Source organism: Narcine bancroftii, chromosome 14, assembly GCF_036971445.1.
Source record: "Narcine bancroftii isolate sNarBan1 chromosome 14, sNarBan1.hap1, whole genome shotgun sequence".
In the NCBI taxonomy this organism is placed as follows: Eukaryota; Metazoa; Chordata; class Chondrichthyes; order Torpediniformes; family Narcinidae; genus Narcine; species Narcine bancroftii.
This window is the reverse complement of record NC_091482.1, coordinates 37,683,596-37,706,312: the sequence shown is the minus strand read 5'-3', so window position 1 is coordinate 37,706,312 and position 22,717 is coordinate 37,683,596. Positions and strand designations below refer to the sequence as shown.

At 41.7% G+C, this 22,717-nt stretch overlaps 1 protein-coding gene across 5 annotated transcripts in view; it reads left to right on the top strand.

Moving 5' to 3' along the window:
- The window catches only part of LOC138749600 (AP-2 complex subunit beta), a 325,506-nt gene that overhangs the window by 51,450 nt on the left and 251,339 nt on the right, over window positions 1-22,717 (top strand). For all 5 annotated transcript variants that reach the window (XM_069911214.1, XM_069911213.1, XM_069911216.1 and 2 more), the window contains one exon: window positions 16,999-17,189. In XM_069911214.1, the coding sequence (XP_069767315.1) occupies window positions 16,999-17,189 (191 nt within the window). The remainder of the gene's footprint in view (window positions 1-16,998; window positions 17,190-22,717) is intronic.

The following is a 22,717-nucleotide window of genomic DNA, read 5'->3' as shown; positions in this document are numbered from 1 at the left end:
CGTCTAGACTCTATGCCATCTTGCCACGCCCCCCCTCCTGGACACACCTGAAGCGCTTTGCCCACTCTGAGCTTTTAGGCCGGCATGATTGGCATAGCGGTTAGTGCAACACATTGGTGCCAGCCATCTGAATCTGACCTGGGTTTAAATCCCTTGCTCTCTGTAAGGAGTTTGTACGTTCTCTCCGTGTCTGCGTGGGTTTTTCTCTGGGAGCTCAGGTTTCATTCCACCCTTTAAAAACATCCTGGAGTGTAGGTTAATGGGGTGTAAATTTGGCGGCATGGACGTGTAGGACCAAATTAGCCTGTTACCATGCTGTATGTCTAAATTTAAAATTTTAAAATAAAAAAAATGCTAACACAATGCCAGTTAATATTTGGGAAGTTGAAATCTCCTGGTGCAATATCCTTATTTGTCTTTCCCCAGAAACTGAACTAATAATCCAGGAACCTGAAGCCTATCCCTTTGGCTATGCATTCAGCTGACCATATTTTATTATTTACTTGTATTATCACTCTCCCAGCCAAACTCTCCCCCACTGCATCCCTCTCTGTACAGCAACACCCATTGTGGTGCCAAGGACTGGGCTATGGCTGCTATTCTTTCCTGGAAGGCTGCTTCCCCTCCCCACCCCCTTTCCAAACAGTATCCAATACAGCATCCTTGTGGAGAGGGGTATGACCACATGGGACTCGTGCACTATCTCTGACTTTTCTTGTTGTCACCCATCTCTTTTTCTGTATCATTTGAGGCTTTTATTTTTTCAATTTTGTAGTAAAATTTTGAAAGTAATGGTTTTAGTGCCACAATGCTGGAGAAGCTCAGTTTCCTTTAAAGAGCAAAGATAAGGATATTTAACCAATGTTTCGTGCTTGTGCTCTTCATCAAGGATACATCAGAGAGATGTGGCTGGTTGCAGCTCTGTTCAGTCAGTTGGGACTGAACAATTCTCAATAGCTGGCTGGACCTATACAAGGAATAGTGTGAAAGGCAGACACCCCCTTACCCCCCCCACCTCCAGCATGAGCTTGCAATCAGTTACCAACCAAGTCAAAAAAATTACATTCACTCCACAAAAATCTGGAAGTAAAAGGTGTTGTGGCTTAACTTAGGTGGGAATGGTGGCTGTTATGCCTCCAGAGAGCACAATACTATCTGGGTTAGAGGGATTGAGTTTCTTTAGGGTCCTTGGTTAGTTATCCATTACTCAGCTCCCTCAACTTGTCTCATGAAGTTATCTCCCTCTCCTCCAAAATTGAGGGCATGCTACAGTTGAACTCGTGACTCTGTGCCTAATTTGTCAGAAAATCCAGGAGATTTGAAATAAATTTATATTTTTGTCATTTATCACCCACCAGCTGATGAGGTACAAAGTTTTATCTGACTGTACTTGATGTTAATATTTGTCCATTTTATGACTTGAGATTGAATCTGTTTGTACCCCGGTCTCAGCACATATGAATTTGAGTAAAGATCTCATTGAAAGTACAGGTGCATGATCCTTTATCCAGAACCCTTGGGGGACAGTGTGTTCCAAATTTTGAATTTTTCCAGATTTCGGAAAACAGATTTAATCCACCCGAATTGTGCTGCCATATCCATCCCCTCTTGTTAGATTTTGGAACTTTCCGGATTTTAGATGTCCAGATAAAGGATCGTGTACCTGTAATAGATTTCACAGCAGAAGGAGTAAATATCTCTGGTAATGACAACTCTCTCTGCATTAGCATTTGATCCAAGGCTCATCTCTGGAGCAATGAAACCAGTTATATACTCCTTTCGTTTTGTGGTTCTGCAATTATGCAGTGCATTATGGGGAAAAAAAATTGGAGTTTTGTAATTTGCTCTCTTGGAATTTCTGAGGATTCCTGCAGTACAATTAAGGTATCTTTCCAAAGTTGCATTGAGCAAGGAAAAAAATAAATTTGTCATTTGTGATTAAAATAATTTAAATGTTCAGCTGGAAATATTCCCTTTTTTTTTAAAAATTTTTTATTTTTCACACCATAAATCATCATATATGTTCACACATATACAGTGACTTTTTCTCCCCCCCCCCTCCCTCCTCCCAGGCCACCCCCCCACCCCCCCCCCCCTCATCCATTTTAGGTATACAATCTAGGTTGCATTAAACCAGTCAGACAATGTTGTCATTCAACAAAAATACACCAGAAATTCTACTGAGTCCATTCTTTTCTTTCCTTCTCCTTCCATCAACTTAGGTAATGTTTGTCCCCGGTAGGTTTTCGCTATTGTATTTAATGTAAGGCTCCCATATTTGTTCGAATATTTCAATATTATTTCTTAAACTATATGTTATTTTTTCTAATGGAATACATTTATTCATTTCTATATACCATTGTTGTATTTTCAAATTATCTTCCAATTTCCAGGTTGACATAATACATTTTTTTGCTACGGCTAGGGCTATCTTAACAAATCTTTTTTGTGCATCCTCCAAATCAATTCCAAATTCTTTGTTTTTTATGTTACTTAGGAGAAAAATCTCTGGATTCTTTGGTATATTTTTTCTGTTATTTTATTTAATATCTGATTGAGATCCTCCCAAAATTTTTCTACTCTCTCACATGTCCAGATTGCATGAATTGTTGTTCCCATTTCTTTTTTACATCGAAAACATCTATCAGATACTGTTGGGTCCCATTTATTTAACTTTTGCGGTGTAATGTATAGTCTGTGTAACCAATTATATTGTATCATACGTAGCCTCGTATTTATTGTATTTCTCATCGTTCCAGAACATAATTTCTCCCATGTTTCCTTTTTTATCTTTATATTTAAATCTTGTTCCCATTTTTGTTTAGTTTTACCATTTGTTTCCTCATTCTCCTTTTCTTGCAGTTTAATATACATATTTGTTATAATTCTTTTGATTAACATTGTATCTGTAATCACATATTCAAGGTTACTTCCCTCTGGTAAACTCAAATTGCTTCCTAATTTATCCTTCAAGTAGGATCTCAGTTGGTAATATGCCAGCGCTGTATCTCCAGTTATATTGTACTTATCTCTCATTTGTTCAAAGGATAAGAATCTACTTCCTGAAAAACAATTTTCTATTCTTTTAATCCCTTTTTTTTCCCATTCTCTAAAGGAAAGGTTATCTATTGTAAAAGGGAGTAGCTTATTTTGCGTCAATATTAGTTTTGGTAATTGATAATTTGTTTTATTTCTTTCTACATGAATCTTCTTCCAAATATTGAGGAGATGATGTAATACTGGAGAAGTTCTATGTTGTACCAATTTTTCGTCCCATTTATATAATATGTGTTCAGGTATCTTTTCCCCTATTTTATCTAATTCTAATCTCGTCCAGTCTGGTTTTTCCCTTGTTTGATAAAAATCTGATAGGTATCTTAATTGTGCGGCTCTATAATAATTTTTGAAGTTTGGCAATTGTAAGCCTCCTTGTTTATACCATTCTGTTAATTTATCTAGTGCTATCCTCGGTTTCCCCCCTCTCCATAAAAATTTCCTTATTATTTTCTTTAACTCTTTGAAGAATTTTTCTGTCAGTGTATTGGCAATGCCTGAAATAAGTATAATATCCTTGGAAAAATGTTCATTTTAATACAGTTTATCCTTCCTATCAGTGTTAGTGGTAGATCTTTCCAATGCTCTAAATCGTCCTGTAATTTTTTCATTAGTGGATTGTAATTGAGTTTATATAATTGGCCTAGATTTTTGTTTATTTGTACACCTAGGTATCTTATTGCCTGCATTTGCCATTTGAATGGAGATTCCTTCTTAAATTTTGAGAAATCCGCATTATTCATAGGCATTGCTTCAGTTTTATTTACGTTTATCTTGTAACCCGACACTTCTCCATATTCCTTCAATTTCGTATATAATTCTTTTATTGATAGTTCTGGTTTTGTTAAGTACACTATAACATCATCCGCAAATAAACTGATTTTATATTCCCTGTCTTTTATTTTTATTCCTTTTATATTATTATCTATTCTTATCAATTCTGCTAGTGGTTCTATAGCTAGCGCAAACAATAAAGGTGATAGTGGGCATCCCTGCCGCGTTGACCTGCTTAAGTTAAATTGCTTTGATACATGTCCATTTACTGTCACTTTCACTAACGGTCCCTTATATAATGCTTTAATCCAATTAATATACTTCTCCGGTAAACTGAATTTTGGCAATACTTTGAACAAATAATTCCATTCTACTCTGTCGAAGGCCTTCTCTGCGTCTAAAGCAACTGCTACTGCAGGTGCTTTATTTCCTTCTACTGCATGAATTAAGTTAATAAATTTACAAATATTGTCTGTTGTGCGTTTTTTTTTGATAAATCCAGTTTGGTCTAAATTTACCATTTTCGGTACCTGTTCTGCTAATCTGTTTGCTAATAGTTTAGCTATTATCTTATAATCTGTGTTTAGCAAAGATATTGGTCTATATGACGCTGGTGAGAGTGGATCTTTCCCTTGTTTTAGTATTACTGTAATTATTGCTGTTTTACATGAATCTGGTAAGCTTTGTGTCTCATCAATCTGGTTGATTACATCCAGGAGGGGCGGTATTAATAAGTCTTTAAATGTTTTGTAGAATTCTATTGGAAATCCATCCTCTCCTGGTGTCTTATTATTTGGTAATTTTTTTATTATCTCTTGTATTTCTACTGTTCCAAATGGTTCTGTTAATTTATTTTGTTCCTCTATTTGTAGTTTTGGTAGTTCAATTTTAGTCAAAAATTCATCTATTTTCCATTCTTTCCCTTCGTTTTCAGTTCGGTATAATTGTTCATAGAATTCTCTAAAGTTTTCCTTAATTTCTTTTGGATTATATGTAATTTGTTTGTCTTTTTTCCTTGATGCCAATACCATTTTCTTAGCTTGTTCTGTCTTAAGCTGCCATGCTAGGATTTTGTGCGTTTTTTCACCTAGTTCATAATATTTCTGTTTTGTCTTCATTATATTCTTCTCTACCTTATATGTTTGTAGTGTTTCATATTTTATTTTTTTATCCGCCAATTCTCTTCTTTTAGTTGTATCTTCCTTCATTGCTAATTTTTTTTCTATGTTTACTATTTCCCTTTCCAACTGCTCTGTTTCCTGATTATAGTCCTTCTTCATCTTATTATTTGCCCTCTAATGAATGCTTTCATTGCGTCCCATAGTATAAACTTGTCTTCCACTGATTCCGTATTTACTTCAAAATACATTTTTAATTGTTTTTCAATAAATTCTCTAAAATCCTGTCTTTTAAGTAGCATGGGGTTTAATCTCCATCTATACATTCTTGGAGGGATGTCCTCTAGCTTTACTGTCAATATTAAGGGTGAATGGTCCGATAGCATTCTCGCTTTATATTCTGTTTTTCTTACTCTATCCTGCATACTAGCTGATAACAAAAATAGGTCTATTCTTGAGTATGTTTTATGTCTAGCCGAGTAGTATGAGTATTCCTTTTCTTTTGGGTTTTGTTTCCTCCATATATCCAAAAGTTTCATTTCTTGCATTGATTTAATTATAAATTTGGTTACTTTGTTCTTCCTGTTAATTTTTTTCCCCGTTTTATCCATATTTGGATCCAAATTCAGGTTGAAATCCCCTCCTATTAGTATGTTCCCTTGCGTATTAGCTACCTTCAAAAAGATATCTTGCATAAACTTTTGATCTTCTTCGTTAGGTGAATATACATTAAGTAGATTCCAAAACTCCGAATATATCTGACATTTTATCATAACATATCTCCCTGCTGGATCTATTATTTCCTCTTCTATTTTAAATGGCACATTTTTACTAATTAATATAGCCACTCCTCTTGCTTTTGAATTATACGATGCTGCTGTTACATGTCCTACCCAATCTCTCTTTAATTTCTTGTGCTCCAATTCAGTTAAGTGTGTTTCTTGGACAAACGCTATATCAATTTTTTCCTTTTTCAGTAAATTTAGTAGTTTCTTCCTTTTAATTTGGTTATGTATTCCATTAATATTTAAAGTCATATAGTTCAGCGTAGCCATTTTATACTTTGTTTATCTTCTCTTTCCGTTTTTCCATCATTACCTTTCCTCCTTTTCCATTTCTGTTTTCTTATTTTCAACTCTTTATAAGACAACATTCCTACAACATCCAACATTTTCCTTATTCTCCTATTTATATCTTCTTTATCCCCAATCTCCCCTTCCCCTCCTGAGTTGTCCTTTATCCCTTGTCGGACAACCACATCTCCCCTCTCCATTTGGGTTTGCAAATCCACTCGCAAGCGTCAACTGATTTTGCAGTGACCGCTATTTCCCCCCACCCAGCCCCCCCCCAGAAAAGATTTCACTTTTCATATGTAACAAAGGTCACTCTTTTAATTCCCTCCTTATTCTCTCTATTCCATTACCTTCCCTTATTAGTTCTTGTCTATACTATCTATATTTTCCTCTAAGTACAGATACATTCACGTATGCACATTGTCTCTATTCACTCTTATACCTCTTTACCCGCATACATATCAATCGTGATCATTTTTACTCTCATTACCCGTCTTCATCCCTCAGTCTATTTTTGTCTTTACCCACATACATATCAATCGTGATCATTTTTACTCTCATTACCCGTCTTCATCCCTCAGTCTATTTTTGTAATTGTTCTGCAAATTTTCGTGCTTCTTCTGGATCCGAGAATAGTCTGTTTTGTTGTCCTGGAATAAATATTTTCAATACCGCTGGATGCTTTAGTATAAATTTATACCCTTTCTTCCATAAATTCGCCTTTGCTGTATTGAACTCTTTTCTCTTCTTTAGGAGTTCAAAACTTATATCTGGATAAATGAAGATTTTTTGCCCTTTATACTCCAGTGGTTTGTTGCCTTCTCTTACTTTTACCATTGTCTTCTCCAGTACCTTTTCTCTTGTAGTATATCTTAGGAATTTTACTAAAATAGATCTTGGTTTTTGTTGTGGTTGTGGTTTAGAGGCCAATGCTCTATGTGCCCTTTCTATTTCCATTTCTTGCTGTAGTTCTGGACATCCTAGGGTCTTAGGGATCCAATCTTTTATAAACTCCCTCATATTCTTGCCTTCTTCATCTTCCTTAAGGCCCACTATCTTTATGTTATTTCTTCTGTTATAATTTTCCATTATATCTATTTTTTGAGCTAGTAATTCTTGTGTCTCTTTAGCTTTTTTATTAGATTCCTCCAATTTCTTTTTTTGTCTTCTACCTCCATTTCTGCTGCTACTGCCCGCTCTTCCATCTTGTCCATTTTCTTTCCCATTTCTGTTAAGGTCATATCTATTTTATTCATTTTCTCTTCTGTGTTGTTTATTCTTCTTCTTAAATCATTAAATTCCTGTGTTTGCCATTCTTTAAATGACTCCATGTATCCTCTAACAAGAGAAAGTATATCCTTTATCTTGCCTTTCCCTTCTTCTTCTATTTCACTGTACTCTTCCTCTTCTTCTTCCTCTGGGTTGGCCATCTGTTGTTTCTTTGTTGCCCTTTTCTTCTCTTCTTTCTTGTTTCCATTGTCTTCTGTTGTCTCTTCTTGCTGCAGGTGTTCTGCAGCTGTCGTTGCCGGCTGTGGAGATCAACTCCCCAGCTGGTCCCCCCTCCCGTCGGTGTGTTTCTTTTCATGCGCATCGCGCATGCGCGAGGAGTCACGCATGCGCGGTTGCGCACTTTTACTCGGCTCAGCGAGCCATTTTTGTAGTCCTATTTCTACCGACCTGAGGAAGCGGGCTTCTCTCTCCACAGCGGGCCTCTTCGGACAGGTAAGGCCTTCTCCTTCTTCCTCCGTTGTCTTCTCTTCCTCTCTTCTTACCGTTGATTTTGATTTTTTTTTGTCGCCATCTTCTTTCCACCTTTATACTCACTTTTCTTTAACTTTTATTTCTGTGCCTTTGTGTTTTCTCTTGTTTTTCCTGACTTTTCTGGAGAGGGCTGGAGTTCACCGTCCGGCCACTACTCCATCACGTGACTCCTCCCCCGGCAATATTCCCTTTGATGGAGTTTGTCCCTCAACAGCACAGTTCCCCAAACACCAAATTGGATGTCCATTGATTTTGCAGAAATCCTAGAATAAAATTTGCTGAAATTTAATTTCCTTATTTAGCATCCTGTATTGAGATGGTGGATGCTACACGCGTAGACTGCTTGATATGAAAGTGTTGCCAGATGACTTGCATTAAAAGAAAAATGAAGGTACTGTAGCGTGAGTGCTACCATGATGTGTGCGAGGAGTCGAACACTGATTTATTGCACTGGCAGCTCTGCTTATATTCACTCCTCGCTAGTGACGTCATGGCTGCACTGATCTCCAACTGGGCGGCATTCCCGCTGTTGCTCGCTGTTTCCCATGCGGGTGGTTACCTGGGACGAAGGTCATTGATCCCTGTGGGGTCTGCGCAGTCGTCGCGTTCATTGGCCATTTTGTGTACTGGTCGCGTCCCATTTAGCGGGCTGCTAAACAACACCCCCCCCCCCCCACAAAAGAAATGGCAATCGCAGCATTGTTCACTGTTTTCAGTGGCTTACCTCTGCGCTGCGGGGAGACCAGTTGGCTAACGTCCAAGTGTGCTAGCTTGAGGCGGTTGAGAGTGAAAGTCTTCCTTACCACCAATATCCAGCACACACGTTGTGTCTAATTACTTCATACAGTCCCTCGAATGGCCTTTGCAGAGGTGTTCAGTGTGCCCCCCTCCGAACAAAAATGGTCTCAAAGTCTTTGGGAACATAGGACTTGGCCTGGCTGTGTGGCGGAGGCTGCTAAAGTGCCCCTTTTTTTCCCTCCACAGCTACCAAGGCTGTGGGGTCCCCAGGGTCCTTAGCAGTGGCCAAGAAACCCCTGGTATTACCAACGATGCTCTCTATACCATCTTGAAGTCCTCTTTTGGCGCAGTGCAAATCCCAGGGTAACTTGTCTGCCCAGCTTGGCCCCTTGAATCGAGCCATCAAGGCCTCCTTTAATGCCCGTGGACCGCTCCATCAACCCTTTGGCCTGAGGGTGGTAAGCTGTGGTATGGTGAAGCTGGGTTCCTAGCAACTTGGTCAGTGCTGCCTAGAGTCCCGAAATGTATTGTGCACTTCTATCAGAGGTCATTTGCTCCAGGATTCTGAACTTCAACACCCAGCTGTTAATCAGTGCCCTGACTCAGGTCTTTGTGGTTGTATTGGCAAATGGTACTCCATCCAGCTCATTCATGCAGTGATCAGTCATGGTGAGGAGATATCTTGCCCCACAGAACTCCAGCTGCAGCCCTACAATGTTAATATGGTTGTGACTGAACCGACATCACGCTGGCTTGAAAGTTTTGGTGGGGGGACAGGCCTTGATGTGTTTCTGCACTTTAGACATCTGGCAGAGTGTGCAGGTCTTGGTACACTGATTGACCTGTTTCTGTAGGCTGTGCCAGACAAACCTACTGGCCACCATTTTAACAGAAATCAAGTTGTGCACCGAGTCAAAGACCTGCTGCCTCCACACTGCTGGCATGATGGGGTGGGTTTTGCCGGTGGAGACGTCGCAGTGGAGCATCTGGTTGCCAGGACCAATGGCGACATCCTCCAACCTGAGGCCAGAAACTGCTGTTCTGTTTGCCAGGATCCTCCTGCTGAGCCTTGGCTAGGGCTGAATAGTCTATTCCCTGGGACAGGGCCTGGATGGACTATATCGCGGGGTGGGACGGTGTGTTGGCCTCTACATTGGTCTTACCCGCGATCTGTTGGATGTCCGTAGTGAATTCAGATGTGTATGAAGTGTTGCTGCTGCCTGGCCAACCATGGGCCAGACACTTTGTGGAAGGTAAAAGTCAACAGTTTGTGGTCCATGAAGACCTTGAATTGCTTTCCTTCCTTCCAGAAGATACCTGAAGTGCCTGATTGCCAGGTACAATGCCAATAGCTCCTCGTCAAAGGCGCTGCAGTTGAGTTCCTGTGGCCAGAAGTGGTTCCTATAGAAGGCCAGAGGCTGCCATTGCCCTTTGATGAATTGTTGCAGTACGTTCCCTACCGCTGTGCTGCAGGAGGCTACTGTGAGAGCAGTTGGTGCCTCTGGCCTGGGGTGTACCAGAAGGGTGGCATTGGCCAGAGTGTCTTTGGCCTTCTGGAATGCCTCTGAGGCCTCATTGGCCCAGGTAATGTCCTTACCCCCCTCCATAAGAGTGTGGACCACTGCCAATGTGATTTGGTGATGAAAGTTAATCATACTGGCAAGTTGTTGCAACCCCTTCACTGAGTGGGGCTTGGCGAAGCTCCGAATGGCTTCTACCTTTTCGAGCAGGGGGTTTCACTCTGTGCATGTTGATCCGATACCCTGGGAAGTCTATAATTTTTAACCCAAACTGGCACTTAGCAGGGTTTATAGTGAGCCTGAATTCCTGCAGCACAATTGCTCCATGTTGTTACAGCTGGAGATGAGAATATTGTCCAAATAGATGAACGCGAATGGGAGGTCCTGACCTACTGCATCCATCAGCCTCTGGAAGGTCTGGGCTGCGTACTCAAGTCCAAAGGGCATTCTCAGTAATTCAGAGTCCAAATGGGGTAATTAATGATGGCAGTTTTGGGATATCATTCAGATGGACTGGAAACTGATGATAGGCCCTGATGAGATAATCTTTTGAAACACTCTTATCCCTTGTGTTAGCAGTAAAGTCTTGGATGTGGGGCACGGGACACCTGTCAGGTGTGGTGGCCTCGTTGAGGTGGCAATAGTCATCACATGGCCTCCACCCTCCTGCTGCCTTAGGAACTATGTGCAGTGGGGGCAGGGGCTGTCAGAACGCTGCACTATCCCCAGCTCTTCCATTTTTAAAAAACTCCCTCCTGGCGATAATGAGCTTCTCGGTGGGGGTGGAAGGCGACATTCCCTGGCATGGAGTGGGGGGGCCCTCGGTGAGGAGATGATGCTTTACCCTGAGCTTTGGCTTGGTGGCATAAGACTGTGGAGCCATGGTCGAAGGGAACTCTGCTGGGATCCACGTGAATGTGTGGTTGGACAGAGTAACAGAGTCGAGGTGGGGGGCAGGTAACTTGGCTTCCCCCAGGGGTGTGTTTTGAAAAGTCCTGGTGTGCACCATTTGCTGCTCCCAGAGCAGTTATGCTACTGCCGCAATCGTGAATGTCCACGTGAACTGGTTGCTGCCAAAGTGGAGGGGGATGGTGCAGCTTGCCGAACGTATTTGGTGCTGTTCGCTGCCCTGAGTGCTGGGTCTGGTTTGCCGTTCCATGTTGTAGGCTGAGGGGGGCTCAGGAAGCGCCTTCCTGACAGAGAGTCCCACATGTAGAGAAGGCTGTCACATTGACCAACCGCCGTAGCCATTAATGACGGTTGGCCATGGCATTTCCCTGAAATGCACAGGATAGGTGGCTTTGATGGGGCCTTGCACCCCATCATTGGTGATGGTAACAGTACTGGTGGGTAGGGGGGTCCACTTGCCTCTTTGTTTGGTGTGGCCTTATTGCCGGCTGTGTGCAGGGCCTAGCGACCTGCTCCACTGAGGTGCTCTTTTCTTCTCTCTCCAAGGCGCGTCTTCCTGGGCTGTGACTTTCCTGGGGTCAATAAGCAAGAGTCGGGTATCTTTGGGCAGCTGCTCCAGGAAAATCTGCTCAAAGAGCAGGCAAGGCCTCCGCCCCTCAGCAAGGGTGAGCATTTCGCTCATGAGGGTGGATGGGGCCCTGTCCTCCAAACTGTCCATATGCAGCAATCGGGTAGCACACTCGTGCCATGGGGGCATCATATTTGCCTTGTTCCGGAGGCTGCCATACAAAATTGATGACCCTTGCTGCCATCTCCTGGTCATAGCAGTAACGTGTAACGTGTAGTAGTAACGTGTCGTTGGCATTGATCTTTTGAAGGTGGAACTGGGCCTCGGCCTGCTCGAACCACGTGTGCTGCTGCGACACTCAGCATGTTGGCTGCTTCAACAAGACTGTGTGAAGAGCTGCTTGTTCTGTCTGGGTCAGCACTGTAGCATTCACGTTAATGCAAAGTGTGGAAAGAAGACACACACATGAGGAGTCTAAGTCAAAGGCTGATTTATTGCACTGGCAACTGGGCTTTATTCACTCCTTGCTGCTGACATCAGGAGTCATGTCATGGCAGCCCTGATCTCTGACTGGGCAACATTCCCGCCTTTACTCACTGATTCCTGCTGTACGGGTGGTCACCTGGAATGAAGGTCATTGTCCCCTGCGGCGTCTGCACGGTTGCCACTTCCGTCAGCCATTTTGTGTATTGGATCACATCCCGGTTCGAGGGCTGCTACAGTACTTTTGTTTTTCTTTAATACTAGTCATTTATAGCATCTTCCTCTGTTTTTTTTTTATATTATTAATGTTAAACACTATTTAGAATATGAATTATGGAAATGATTTACAATTTATATATGTTAGTGAAATATGGAATATCTTTTTTAGTTCATGCAATGGTCCATACTACCTTATTGAACTGTACCCTCTTTGTTTGTACAAGTTCTTTATTAAAATCAATGCAAATATTTTAAAAAGAACAGATATGAAAGTGTTCCAGAGACTGAATGAATGTCAGCAAAGCAAAGGTACTGGTCATTCATTTAAAGAAACAATTGGAGTACAGTGCTGAGCAGAGATGGTGGAGAGCTTCAAGCTTTCAGCAGTAAATATCATCAATCCCAGCCCATTTACGTTATGCTGCATCCAAGAAGACAACCTATTGCCTCAATTTCCTCAGTCTGAGGAAATTTGGCAAATCTTTAATGTCCCTTTCCAATTTGAATCGATACACTATAGAAAGTATGCTGAACACATGGGAACTACTCTGCCCAAGACTGCAAGAAACTGGAGAGAGGTCTGAATGTAGCTCTGGCCATCTTTGCAAACCACACTCCCCGCCTTTGACTCTACCTTAAGTCCGCATCGGACTGGTCAGCCACAAACGAGCCTGCAGCTGACGTGGACTTTTTACCCCCTCCATAAATCTTCGTCCGCGAAGCCAAGCCAAAGAAAAGAAGAACCACTAGGTAAAGTAGCGAACTATTGACGACATATTCTATCCCAATCATATGGTTTTCTCCACCTTCCCTTTGAGCAGAAGATAGGAGATTGAAAACACGCATCTGTTGTTATCAGCTGAATCTCCCATTTAGTATAAGTGGACACCTTGCACTTTTTAACCATTTTTTTTTCTCTCTATTACTGTGTCTTGCACTACTGGAACTTGCTTGGATACCATGCAAAAGTAAGTTTTTCACTGTATCTTGGTACAATTGACAATTCAATTCAACATTCCTGTATAGAACTTTCATAAGGGTTGACAACTGTGGTTACACTCGATACAATCAGAGGTCAACCCTTGCAAGCTAGTTGATCAAGTATGTCTTCTATTTTTATTTTATCTGGTGCGCAATTAGATATTAACTCCAGATCTGCAGCAATCCTTTGTGCTAAGCCTGATGGAAATGCTCAACAGGTCAGGCAGCATCTCTAGAGAAACAAAGATGATTAATATTTTAGTTTGGTGACCTGGTGTCAAAAATAGGCAAAGTTTTAAATCAAATTGCAGAAAAAGAGTGTGGTGAGAAAAAAAGGCATAGACAAAAGAGAGAAACTGAATGGCATAATTGGTGGTGGTGTTTGGTGAGAGAAGGTTTGTTTGTCATGGCTTCCATTGTGCATTTTTCTATTCATAGGTTTGACCTTCACTCCAGAAATGATTTCCTCGTGTAATACTGAGAGCTTGCTGAGTTGAACTGAGGGAAAATGTGATTATTTCTGATTTGCATATAAAATATCCACTCGTGTATTGAGACTCCCATAGTGCTCCCATCAGCCCTACCATTGTCAGAAAACACACCAGAATCAGAATTTATTGTCATGCACAAGTCACAAAATCTGTTGTTTTGCGGCAGCATCACTGTGCAAACATTCATATAAACCGGGGTGGCCAAACCACAGCTCGCAAGTCACATGTGGCTCTTTGACATGTAATGTGTGGCTTGCGGGGAGGGTAGGTGTCAGCAGCGGGGAGGGGGGCTGTCAGGCGTAGGGAGTTGAGTCACCGGCTGATTGTCATCAGCCCACCCCCTGCTAGCTGCTTTCAGGCTGCTGCTTTCAGGTGCCTAGGGGGAGCGCTTGGAAGCGGAGAATATACCTCCCGGAGCTGGGTTGAGTAAGTACACCTCAGGGATGGGTTCTTCGCTTTCAGGTGGCCTCCTGTCAGCCGCATTGTGGTATTTTAAGCATCTTTACATTCGGGTATTCTGCCCACCTGAAAGGGGCTAACAATAGTGTTAGTGGGTGTGGCTTGCGATTGCGTAATTACTATGGCTCTCAAACATGAAGTTTATGGTATGCGGCTCTTATGTTAAGCAAGCTTGGCCACCCCTGATATAAACCAACTTACCCAAATAAAAAATAGTGCATGAAAAGTTAAAATAATCATTCAGGAATCTGATGGCAGAGGAGAAGAAAATCTGATGGCAGAGGGGAAGAAGCTGTCCTTCTGCTGCTGAATATCCATTGTCAGGCTTCCCTACCTTTTTCCTGTTGTTGGCCTGGGTAGGTGGCGGGAGTCCTTGAGGATAGAGTTTGCTATTTTAAGACGCCGACTCATGTAGATGTCCTTGATGGAGTGGTCTGGTGCTTGTGATGTTGCATGCCAAATTAACAGTACTCTGGAGTTTTTGTATGCATGTATGCATCACCCTCTGTGTGGGAAAAACCTACCGCTTTACTCCCCTTTAAATCTTTCTCCTGATACCTTGAACTAAACTTTTATTCTGCCCCTACTAAGGGATAAAGCAGAATCATCATTTGCCTTGTATGTACCTCATGTCTACAGTCCCTGGTAACATTACCCCTCAGTCTCCCACACTCCAGGCTTTCCAGTCTTTCTTTGTACTGCTACGACACTTCCCTGTGCTTGATCAGGAAATTTCTCCTCAGTGCCACAGCCCAAATTAGAATCAGTGAAGGCTTGAGAGATAAAGAGAACCAGAAGGCAGAGAGTAATTTGTACCTTGAGAAATGGACAAAAGTAAACTTGGTTGGGTTGTTCAGCATAATGTATGTATATTGTGTTTTTTGCAACTTGAGTTCAAAGTTTAAGAAAATAAAGTTGGAGTTATAATGATGAACAAGAAAATCTGCAGATGCTGGGGCCAAATGCAATTCACTAAAGTGCTGGAGAAATTCAGCTGGCCACCCAGTATCCATAGGAAGTTAAAGGTAACCAATGTCTCGGGCCTGGGCCCTTCATCAGGAATTGGGCTCATGATGACAGGCTCAGGCCAAAATGTTGGTTACCTTTTACTTCCTATGACCTATTGGATTTATTACATAGATTTTCTGATTTTTATTCATTTGTTTTATAACTGACTTGTGACAGAATATAGATGTTTTTGGGCGATAAATTGGGGCAGGGTTTTTTAATGTAGATCACATACAAACACTTTAAAACAGATCTTATTTAAAATACAGGAGCTCTGCTCATGTTAGACATGTCTGGGCCAACAGCCTTTGCAAAAGATTTGGAGAGTGCCCAAGAGACTTCACTAAAGGATTGTTGTTTACAAAAAGGCAACAGATGAAAGAACTTGTCGGAGCCGCAGATTGCCTGGAGGGGAAATTAGCTGTTCTAAGAGGGTCATGTGGTTTTGCAAGCAGAGAGAATCAAACAGGCTTTCTTTCAGAGAGAGAGATCAGTTCTACAGTTTTATAGTCAGCAGCAGCAACTGGAACTGGAACAGGACAAGCTGGAAAGCTTGTGGAAAACCCCACTTGGAAGAAAAAAGCACCAAAGCCTGGTGAACTTAATAAATATGAAATTCTGTGCACAGTATAAGAATTGCCTGCAACCAGTGAACATGGAGGAATGAGAAGTGAGATTGGATTGTGTACATGTACGCTTAGAATTAGAAGGGCGTTAAGTTAGATTAGTTAAGTCAATAGTGATAAGTTAAAGTGTATCCCTGTTTTCATGTTTAAAGATCATTAAAAGCAACTTTTGTTGAAGTAACCATTTGTCTAGGTGAATATCTATTGCTGCTGGGTTCTGGGGTCCTCTGGGCTCGTAACAGACTAAAACACTTGAAATTTAGTTATTGCCGTAATTAAAGGAAATATTGATGTCAAAACTCAAAACCCCCTGAGAAATAATTACATAAACTATACAGTATCCAGTATTGATTGAGCGACAAACATTATTGGGGATATTGGTATTGACTTGATGCATTTACTTGAAATAGTACATGAAATATTTTGTCAGATCTTGACAATGGGCTCAGGCCCAAAACGTTGGTGCTGCTGTGACCTATTACATTTCTCCAGTACTTTTGTGCATTGCACTACAATCCCAGTGCCTCCAGACTTCCCTGTTTCATGAAACATTTTGCATCGGATGATGAGAGGGCATGTAATGTCTGATCCAGTGCCTGTCCATCCCTTGGGAGAATGCTGCTCCTGTCTTCGGAGTCCTGTAGTGCTACACTGAACCAAAGTCGTCATCTGTGCTTTGCAAATGCTGCATCCAAGATCTTTTTCTGTTAATTATTTCTTCCTCTGGGACGGTAATATTTCAGACAGTGGAGTTTGATTCTGGACTGCAAATGTTACCATAGAGCGAGAGTCATTACTGGCAAAAAGCACCATTGCAACATGTAATCCTACAAATGGTGTAGAGGTTAGCGCAATGCTGTTATAGCACCAGCGATCAGGACTGGGGTTCGAATCCCACGCTGTCTGAAAGGAGTTTGTATGTTCTCCCCGTGTCTGCGTGGGTTTTCCCCAGGAGATCCATTTTCCTCCCGCCCATCAAAATATATCGGGGTTGTAGGTTAATTGGGTGGCACGGACTCATAGGCCGAAATGGCTGTTACTGTGCTGTATGCCTGAATTTAAATTTGAAAAGTAAACTGCAAAAATGAAATGCAGTAAATTTCTATCTTATGTTTATCACTGATCTGAAGGGTTCACTACTGTAAACCAAGAAATTAAACTCAGCCTGTGCAATGAATCAAATTTATAATTCTCTCCTTCTGATATCTTTTCACAGGTGGTTGCCAATGCTGTGGCTGCTCTATCTGAGATCAGTGAATCCCATCCAAACAGTAACCTACTTGACCTCAATCCTCAGAACATTAATAAACTCATCACAGCTCTCAACGAGTGCACTGAGTGGGGTCAGATCTTTATTCTTGACTGCCTGTCAAACTATAATCCCAGGGATGAACGTGAGGCACAGAGGTGAGCTCCCATCTAATGTACTGGCTGATGTCTTGAGCTTTGAAACAATGAGATAGGTGGTTAATGACAATAATGGTAAAGAGGATGGTAGGGAGGAGTCCTAGAGTTTGACCTTTATATAATGCCTTTAACAAGAGAAACTCATCTCAAGGCACCAATGGAATCGATGTCAAGTGAAGTTGATGTTGCAGCAATAAAGGGGATATTGTGGAAGCCCCAGTGAATGTCCAGATGGTAGGATGCAAGGAGCAACTTAGTGGAGGAAAATGCAGAAAGATTTGTGGCTGCAATGTGAAGGACATTGGCAGCTAAAACTGCAGATGTTGAGCTGGAAGTATTACATTGAGGAGGATTAAAATTGGAGGAGTGTGAACAATTTTGAGAGCTGTTGTACAAGCATGGATGAAGTAATGGAGCGACAAGATTTGAGCTCCTGCTTAAACAGATCATTAAGCAGCGAGGTAATATGAGAATAGGTGTTGATGAGAGTTATCGCAGAACCAGCAGAAAGTCATGCTGATGAAATGTAGAAAGGAAGGGTTCACCCACAAATGTGTGTGATGGTCAAGTGTGGAGGCAGTGATGACGTAGATTAGGATTTCAGTAGTGGATCCATTGAAGAAGGATGGGTCATTCTAGTTGTGTATACCAAAGATGGAAATCAACATTTCTGGATACGTGGACCGAATGATCTCTTAGTGTCAAATGTTATATTCAGAATGCCAACAGATGAGAGGGAGAGGAATGAAATCAGCAGCTAATTGACAGTGTTTGTAATGGGAATCAAAGACAATGGATTCAGACTTTGTGATATTTATTTAGTTGGGTGAAATTATTGCTAACTTGCACCAATACATTGAATTGTCTGAAATAGCTTGGGGTTCAAGAGAGGAGGTGGTAATGCTCAGCTGAGTACTTTCTACGGCATGTGGACACTGACACTGTTTTCAGCTGACGTAATGAGGAAATCGGGGAGAAAAGATAGATTGCTGGGGAGGTGGAGGCATCTGGGCAGAGAGTTGGAAGAGCAGTTATTGCAGGGGATCCTTTGGCAAGGAATACATATATTAAAGATGAAAATAAGTAACTGGTCCTTCCCAAGCAAGACGATTTTCAAGGGTAATTGAAAGGCCAGCTGTGTCAAAGGCTGCAGAAAGTTCAAGGTGGTGTGGTTAGTTAACCATTTCATTATGGACAGTCTCATTTGTGATCTGGATCAAAGCCAATTCAGTAATGTGATAGTGGTGGATCCCTAATTGGAGGTTCTAATTTTAAACCTATTCATTAAAAGTCTGACCTGCAATCTATTTTGATTCTGTCCTGTATATGCCTGTTCCCCCTACCACAAAGCTACACGTGCTTTAATTTTTTTTTAATTTAAATTTTTGACATACAGCATGGTAACAGGCCACGAGCCCATGCCGCCGAATTACACCCAATTGTCCTACAAACCCCAGTATATTTTGAGCATTGGGAAAAAAGTACAAGCTCCTTACAGACAGCGTGGGATTCAAACCCCGCTGGCGCTCTCATAGCGTTGTGCTAACTGCTCCACCAACCTTGCTGCCCCTTTAGGAGCAAAGTATTGACTAAAGTCAGTCATGTTAATGGACAAGGAAAGGATTGGCATTGGAACACATTGTCCTGCACCTGCTCTCTGTACCACATTAACAGATCACCTTGCCATAGCCCCATTCCTCCAATATGACTTAGAAATTGTTGAAATTTGTCAAAGAAGGAATGGCATATGGATGCTCATTCTCACCATTTGCTCAGTGTTGACATTGACTTCTCCTTTATTGAAATTAATGCTTCATTGAAAAATTAATTAATAATTTTTGTCCTGACAATGACAATATTCCTTTAGCTTTTAAAATTGGCCATAAATTTTGCTTATCAGTATGAATTAATTGATTGTACAGAATTCTTCAGTAAAGTGCTTTTTAGGTCATGAGGGAAGATATTCATAATTGGTTGCATGTGGCCAATGTAGTAGCATTCACATGCAGTTCTTGCCTTCTGAAATGTTTCAGTATATTAGGAACAGAAGGTATTGAGGAAAGGAGTAAGTCCTTTTAGTGACTAAATCGATAATCAAATCCTCTGGAAACGTGTTTATTGTCTATACATAAGAACAATGTACAGAAGCACTGAAATTCTTTTTTCAGCAAGGTCCTGAAAAAAAACTTCTGTATTCACCAAGGAAAAGATGTGGAAGCCAAAGAATTCAGGGAGGGATGCATCGATTGTCTGAATAATGTCAGCATTAAAAAGATAGTAGCATTATATTGTCTTCTTGGAATGCATATTGGTGGACAAGCCCTTAGGGCCATATGAAATCTCTCCTAGGTGCAATGGGAAATGAGGGAGGAGAATAATGGGGCCTGAGAGAGGCTTTTCCAGTTTTGTTAGCCACAGATGAAGTTTCATAAGACAGGAAGACACTTAATGTTGTTCCTTAATACAGGCCAATTTACCCGTATCTAAGTAATAAAAATATTCGTGGAGGAGATTCTAGGTAACAGAATTTGGGTACATTTTGGGAAGGCGAGGACTGATTAGGAATAGTCAGCATGGCTTTGTTGGGGGAATTTTATCTCATTAATTTGATTTTTCTTTGGAAGAGGTAACGAAGGAGACTGATGAGGTCAGAGCAGTAGATGCTGTTCATGTGCACTTTACGAAGGCATTTGACAAGGTTGTGCATGGTAGACTGGCCCTTAAGGTTACAGCTCATACAATTCTCTGCTTCTCTGGGATTCAAAGCAGGCTGGCTAATTAGATCCAATATTGGCTTGATAATAGAAGGCAGAAGGTAGTCAGGATTGGTGCTAGGACTATTGCTTGTTGAGATGTATGTGAATATAGAAGATACGATTAATAAGTTTGTAGGTGACATGAAAGTTGGTAATGCTGTGGATAGTGAAGATTGTCCAAGGCTACAGCAGGATATAGGCCTCAATGACTACTGCCACATGGCACTGACTTCCACTATTATGAAATGCTTCAACCTTTTGGTGATGGAATGCATCAAAGCACACCTCCCAGAGATGCCGGACCCATTTCAATTTACCTAAAGAAGAAACCGTTCCGCTGATGATGCTTCTTACTCACCTGGAGAATGATGCCGCATGCCAAGCTATGGTTCATCGACCAGCTCGGTGTTTAATAGGATCATTCCACAGATGCTGGTGGATAAGCTATCCTCGCTGGGACTCAGCACCCCTCTCTGGAACTGGATCTTGGACTTACTAATGGAAATACCACAGTCTGTCCAGGTTGGTAGCAGAATATCGAGCCCTGTTACACTGAGCACCAGCACATCTCAGGGCTGTGCTCTCAGCCTGCTCCTGTTCCCAAGACTGACCCATGACTGCATTGCCAGATGCATCGTTTGGGGATGGAACAGCAGTAGTTGGGCTCATCAGCAACAATGATGAATCACACAACAGAAAAGTTGAGGAAGATCTTACGATATGGTGTGAGAATAATCATGAGTCTCAATGTCGACCAGAAGAAAGACTGAGCAATTTTTGCTGATGGTGAACCTTTGTCTGCCTTACGGTAAACTAAAGGAAATTTTGTGTAATATCACATTTTCTGTTTTTTTTTAATATGACAATAAAAACAATTCTTGAATCCTAAAGGTGATTGTGAACTTCAGGAGGACCAGGAATGTCCACCCTCCACTACACATCAATAACTTGGTAATGGAGAGAGAGAGAAAGAGGAGAGCACCAAGTTCCTTAACAAGTGATCTATGTGGTATACACTCTTGCCTCACTTGTCAGGAAGGTGGACATAGCAAGTGCATTTCCTGAGAAGAATGAAGTGGGCAAGGCTACTGGCCACCATCATGTCAGCCTCCTATAGGAGCTCTATTGAGAGCCATCTGGTTGAGTGCATCTGGTTGAGTGCATCACAGTGTGATATGGTTGCTGCAGAGAAATGAATCTGAGGTCAATACACCGGATCATAAGAGTAGCGAGAGGATCACTGGAGTCTCCTTCCACCCCACCCCCCTCCATCAATGTGATCTACCAGGATCGTTTTCTGAAGATGTGCAAAATTGTTGAGGACCCCACACACAGCATCATTGTGCAAAAGTCGACTCCCCTATTTTTGGTCCGATCGTCCATCTGAGGTCCAAAAGCCCCAACCGATATCCACACCTCATCCGCCCGTCCATTGGAGGTCCCGACGCCCTGCTGCCTGTTCATCTGAGCTCCCAACCCCCACTCACTGACCGCTCACTCAGGTGAGCACCCAACATCCTGACCGTAAATTCTTGCCTTGACTGCCTGTCCACCAGAGGTCCTGACTCCCCAATCGAAGGTCCGTTGCCACTCACCCATCGCAGCTCCCAATGCCCCAAACGCAGACTTAACACGCGGTTCAGGCCATCCGAGTTCTGGATGCCTTGAACAACACAGGTACTTACTGAGGTCAAAAGTAGTATCCAATATAAAAGTCAACCCCCTAAATTTCACCTGAAAAAATTGGTCCTCTAAACTCGACTATTTCACGGGAATCCCATCAGATAAGAGATTCAGTCATATAAGAGCCAGCATCACCTGACTGAGGAGCAGTTTCTTCCCATGCACAGTGAGAATACTGAACGATTAAAGGGACTCTAATATTGACTAAACATTTCATTTATTTTATATGTGCAGTTTTGTTATGTGTATGGGTTGTTTGTTTGCATTGATGTACCTACATGTTTGTACTGAGGACTGGAGAATGATGTTTTGTCATGTTCTACTTTGCAATTGATGTGAATAAAGTTAAGATTGGATAGAAAGTCAGGTGGAGCATTAGCAGACAGAATTAAACCCTGATTAGTGAGATGTGATGCATTTTGAAAAGTCAAATTAAGGTTAGGGCAATCTCAGTAAATGTTGATGATGGAATGTTGATGAGCAGAGAGATATAAAGAGTCTAATTCCATAGTTCCTTGAAAGTAGTAATGCTGGGCACTAGGGTTGTGAAGAAAGCATGTGGCATGCTTGCTTTCATAGATTGAGGCTAGAATGTAAAAGTTGGGATGTTATGTTGTAACTTTACAAACCACTCGTTTGACCCCAGCTTGTATATGATGTGCATTTCTGGTTGCCACACTATGTATTGGAGAAGAGATTCAGCAGGTTGTTGGATTGGAGGGCACCAGTTCTGTGGAGATACTGGGGGAGCAGGGTTTGGAGTGAAGAAGACTGGAGAGGATAGCTAGATGGTCAAAATTGTGCTAAACAGGAAATCTGCAAATGCTGAGGTTGAGTGCAATCCATTACATTGCAGGAGGAACCACAGCAGGTCATGCAGTAGTATGCAGGATAAAAGATAACTTATGTTTTGGACCTGAGCCCTTCATCAAAGTATAGAACAGCACAGGTCCCTTTGGCCCTCCAAAATATTTTTTTCCCACAGATCTGCATGCAGTCCATAGCCCTCCATACTTTTCCTATCCACGTACCTGTCCAAATTCTTCTTAAATGTTAAAAATTAGCCCGTATTGATCACCTCATCTGGCA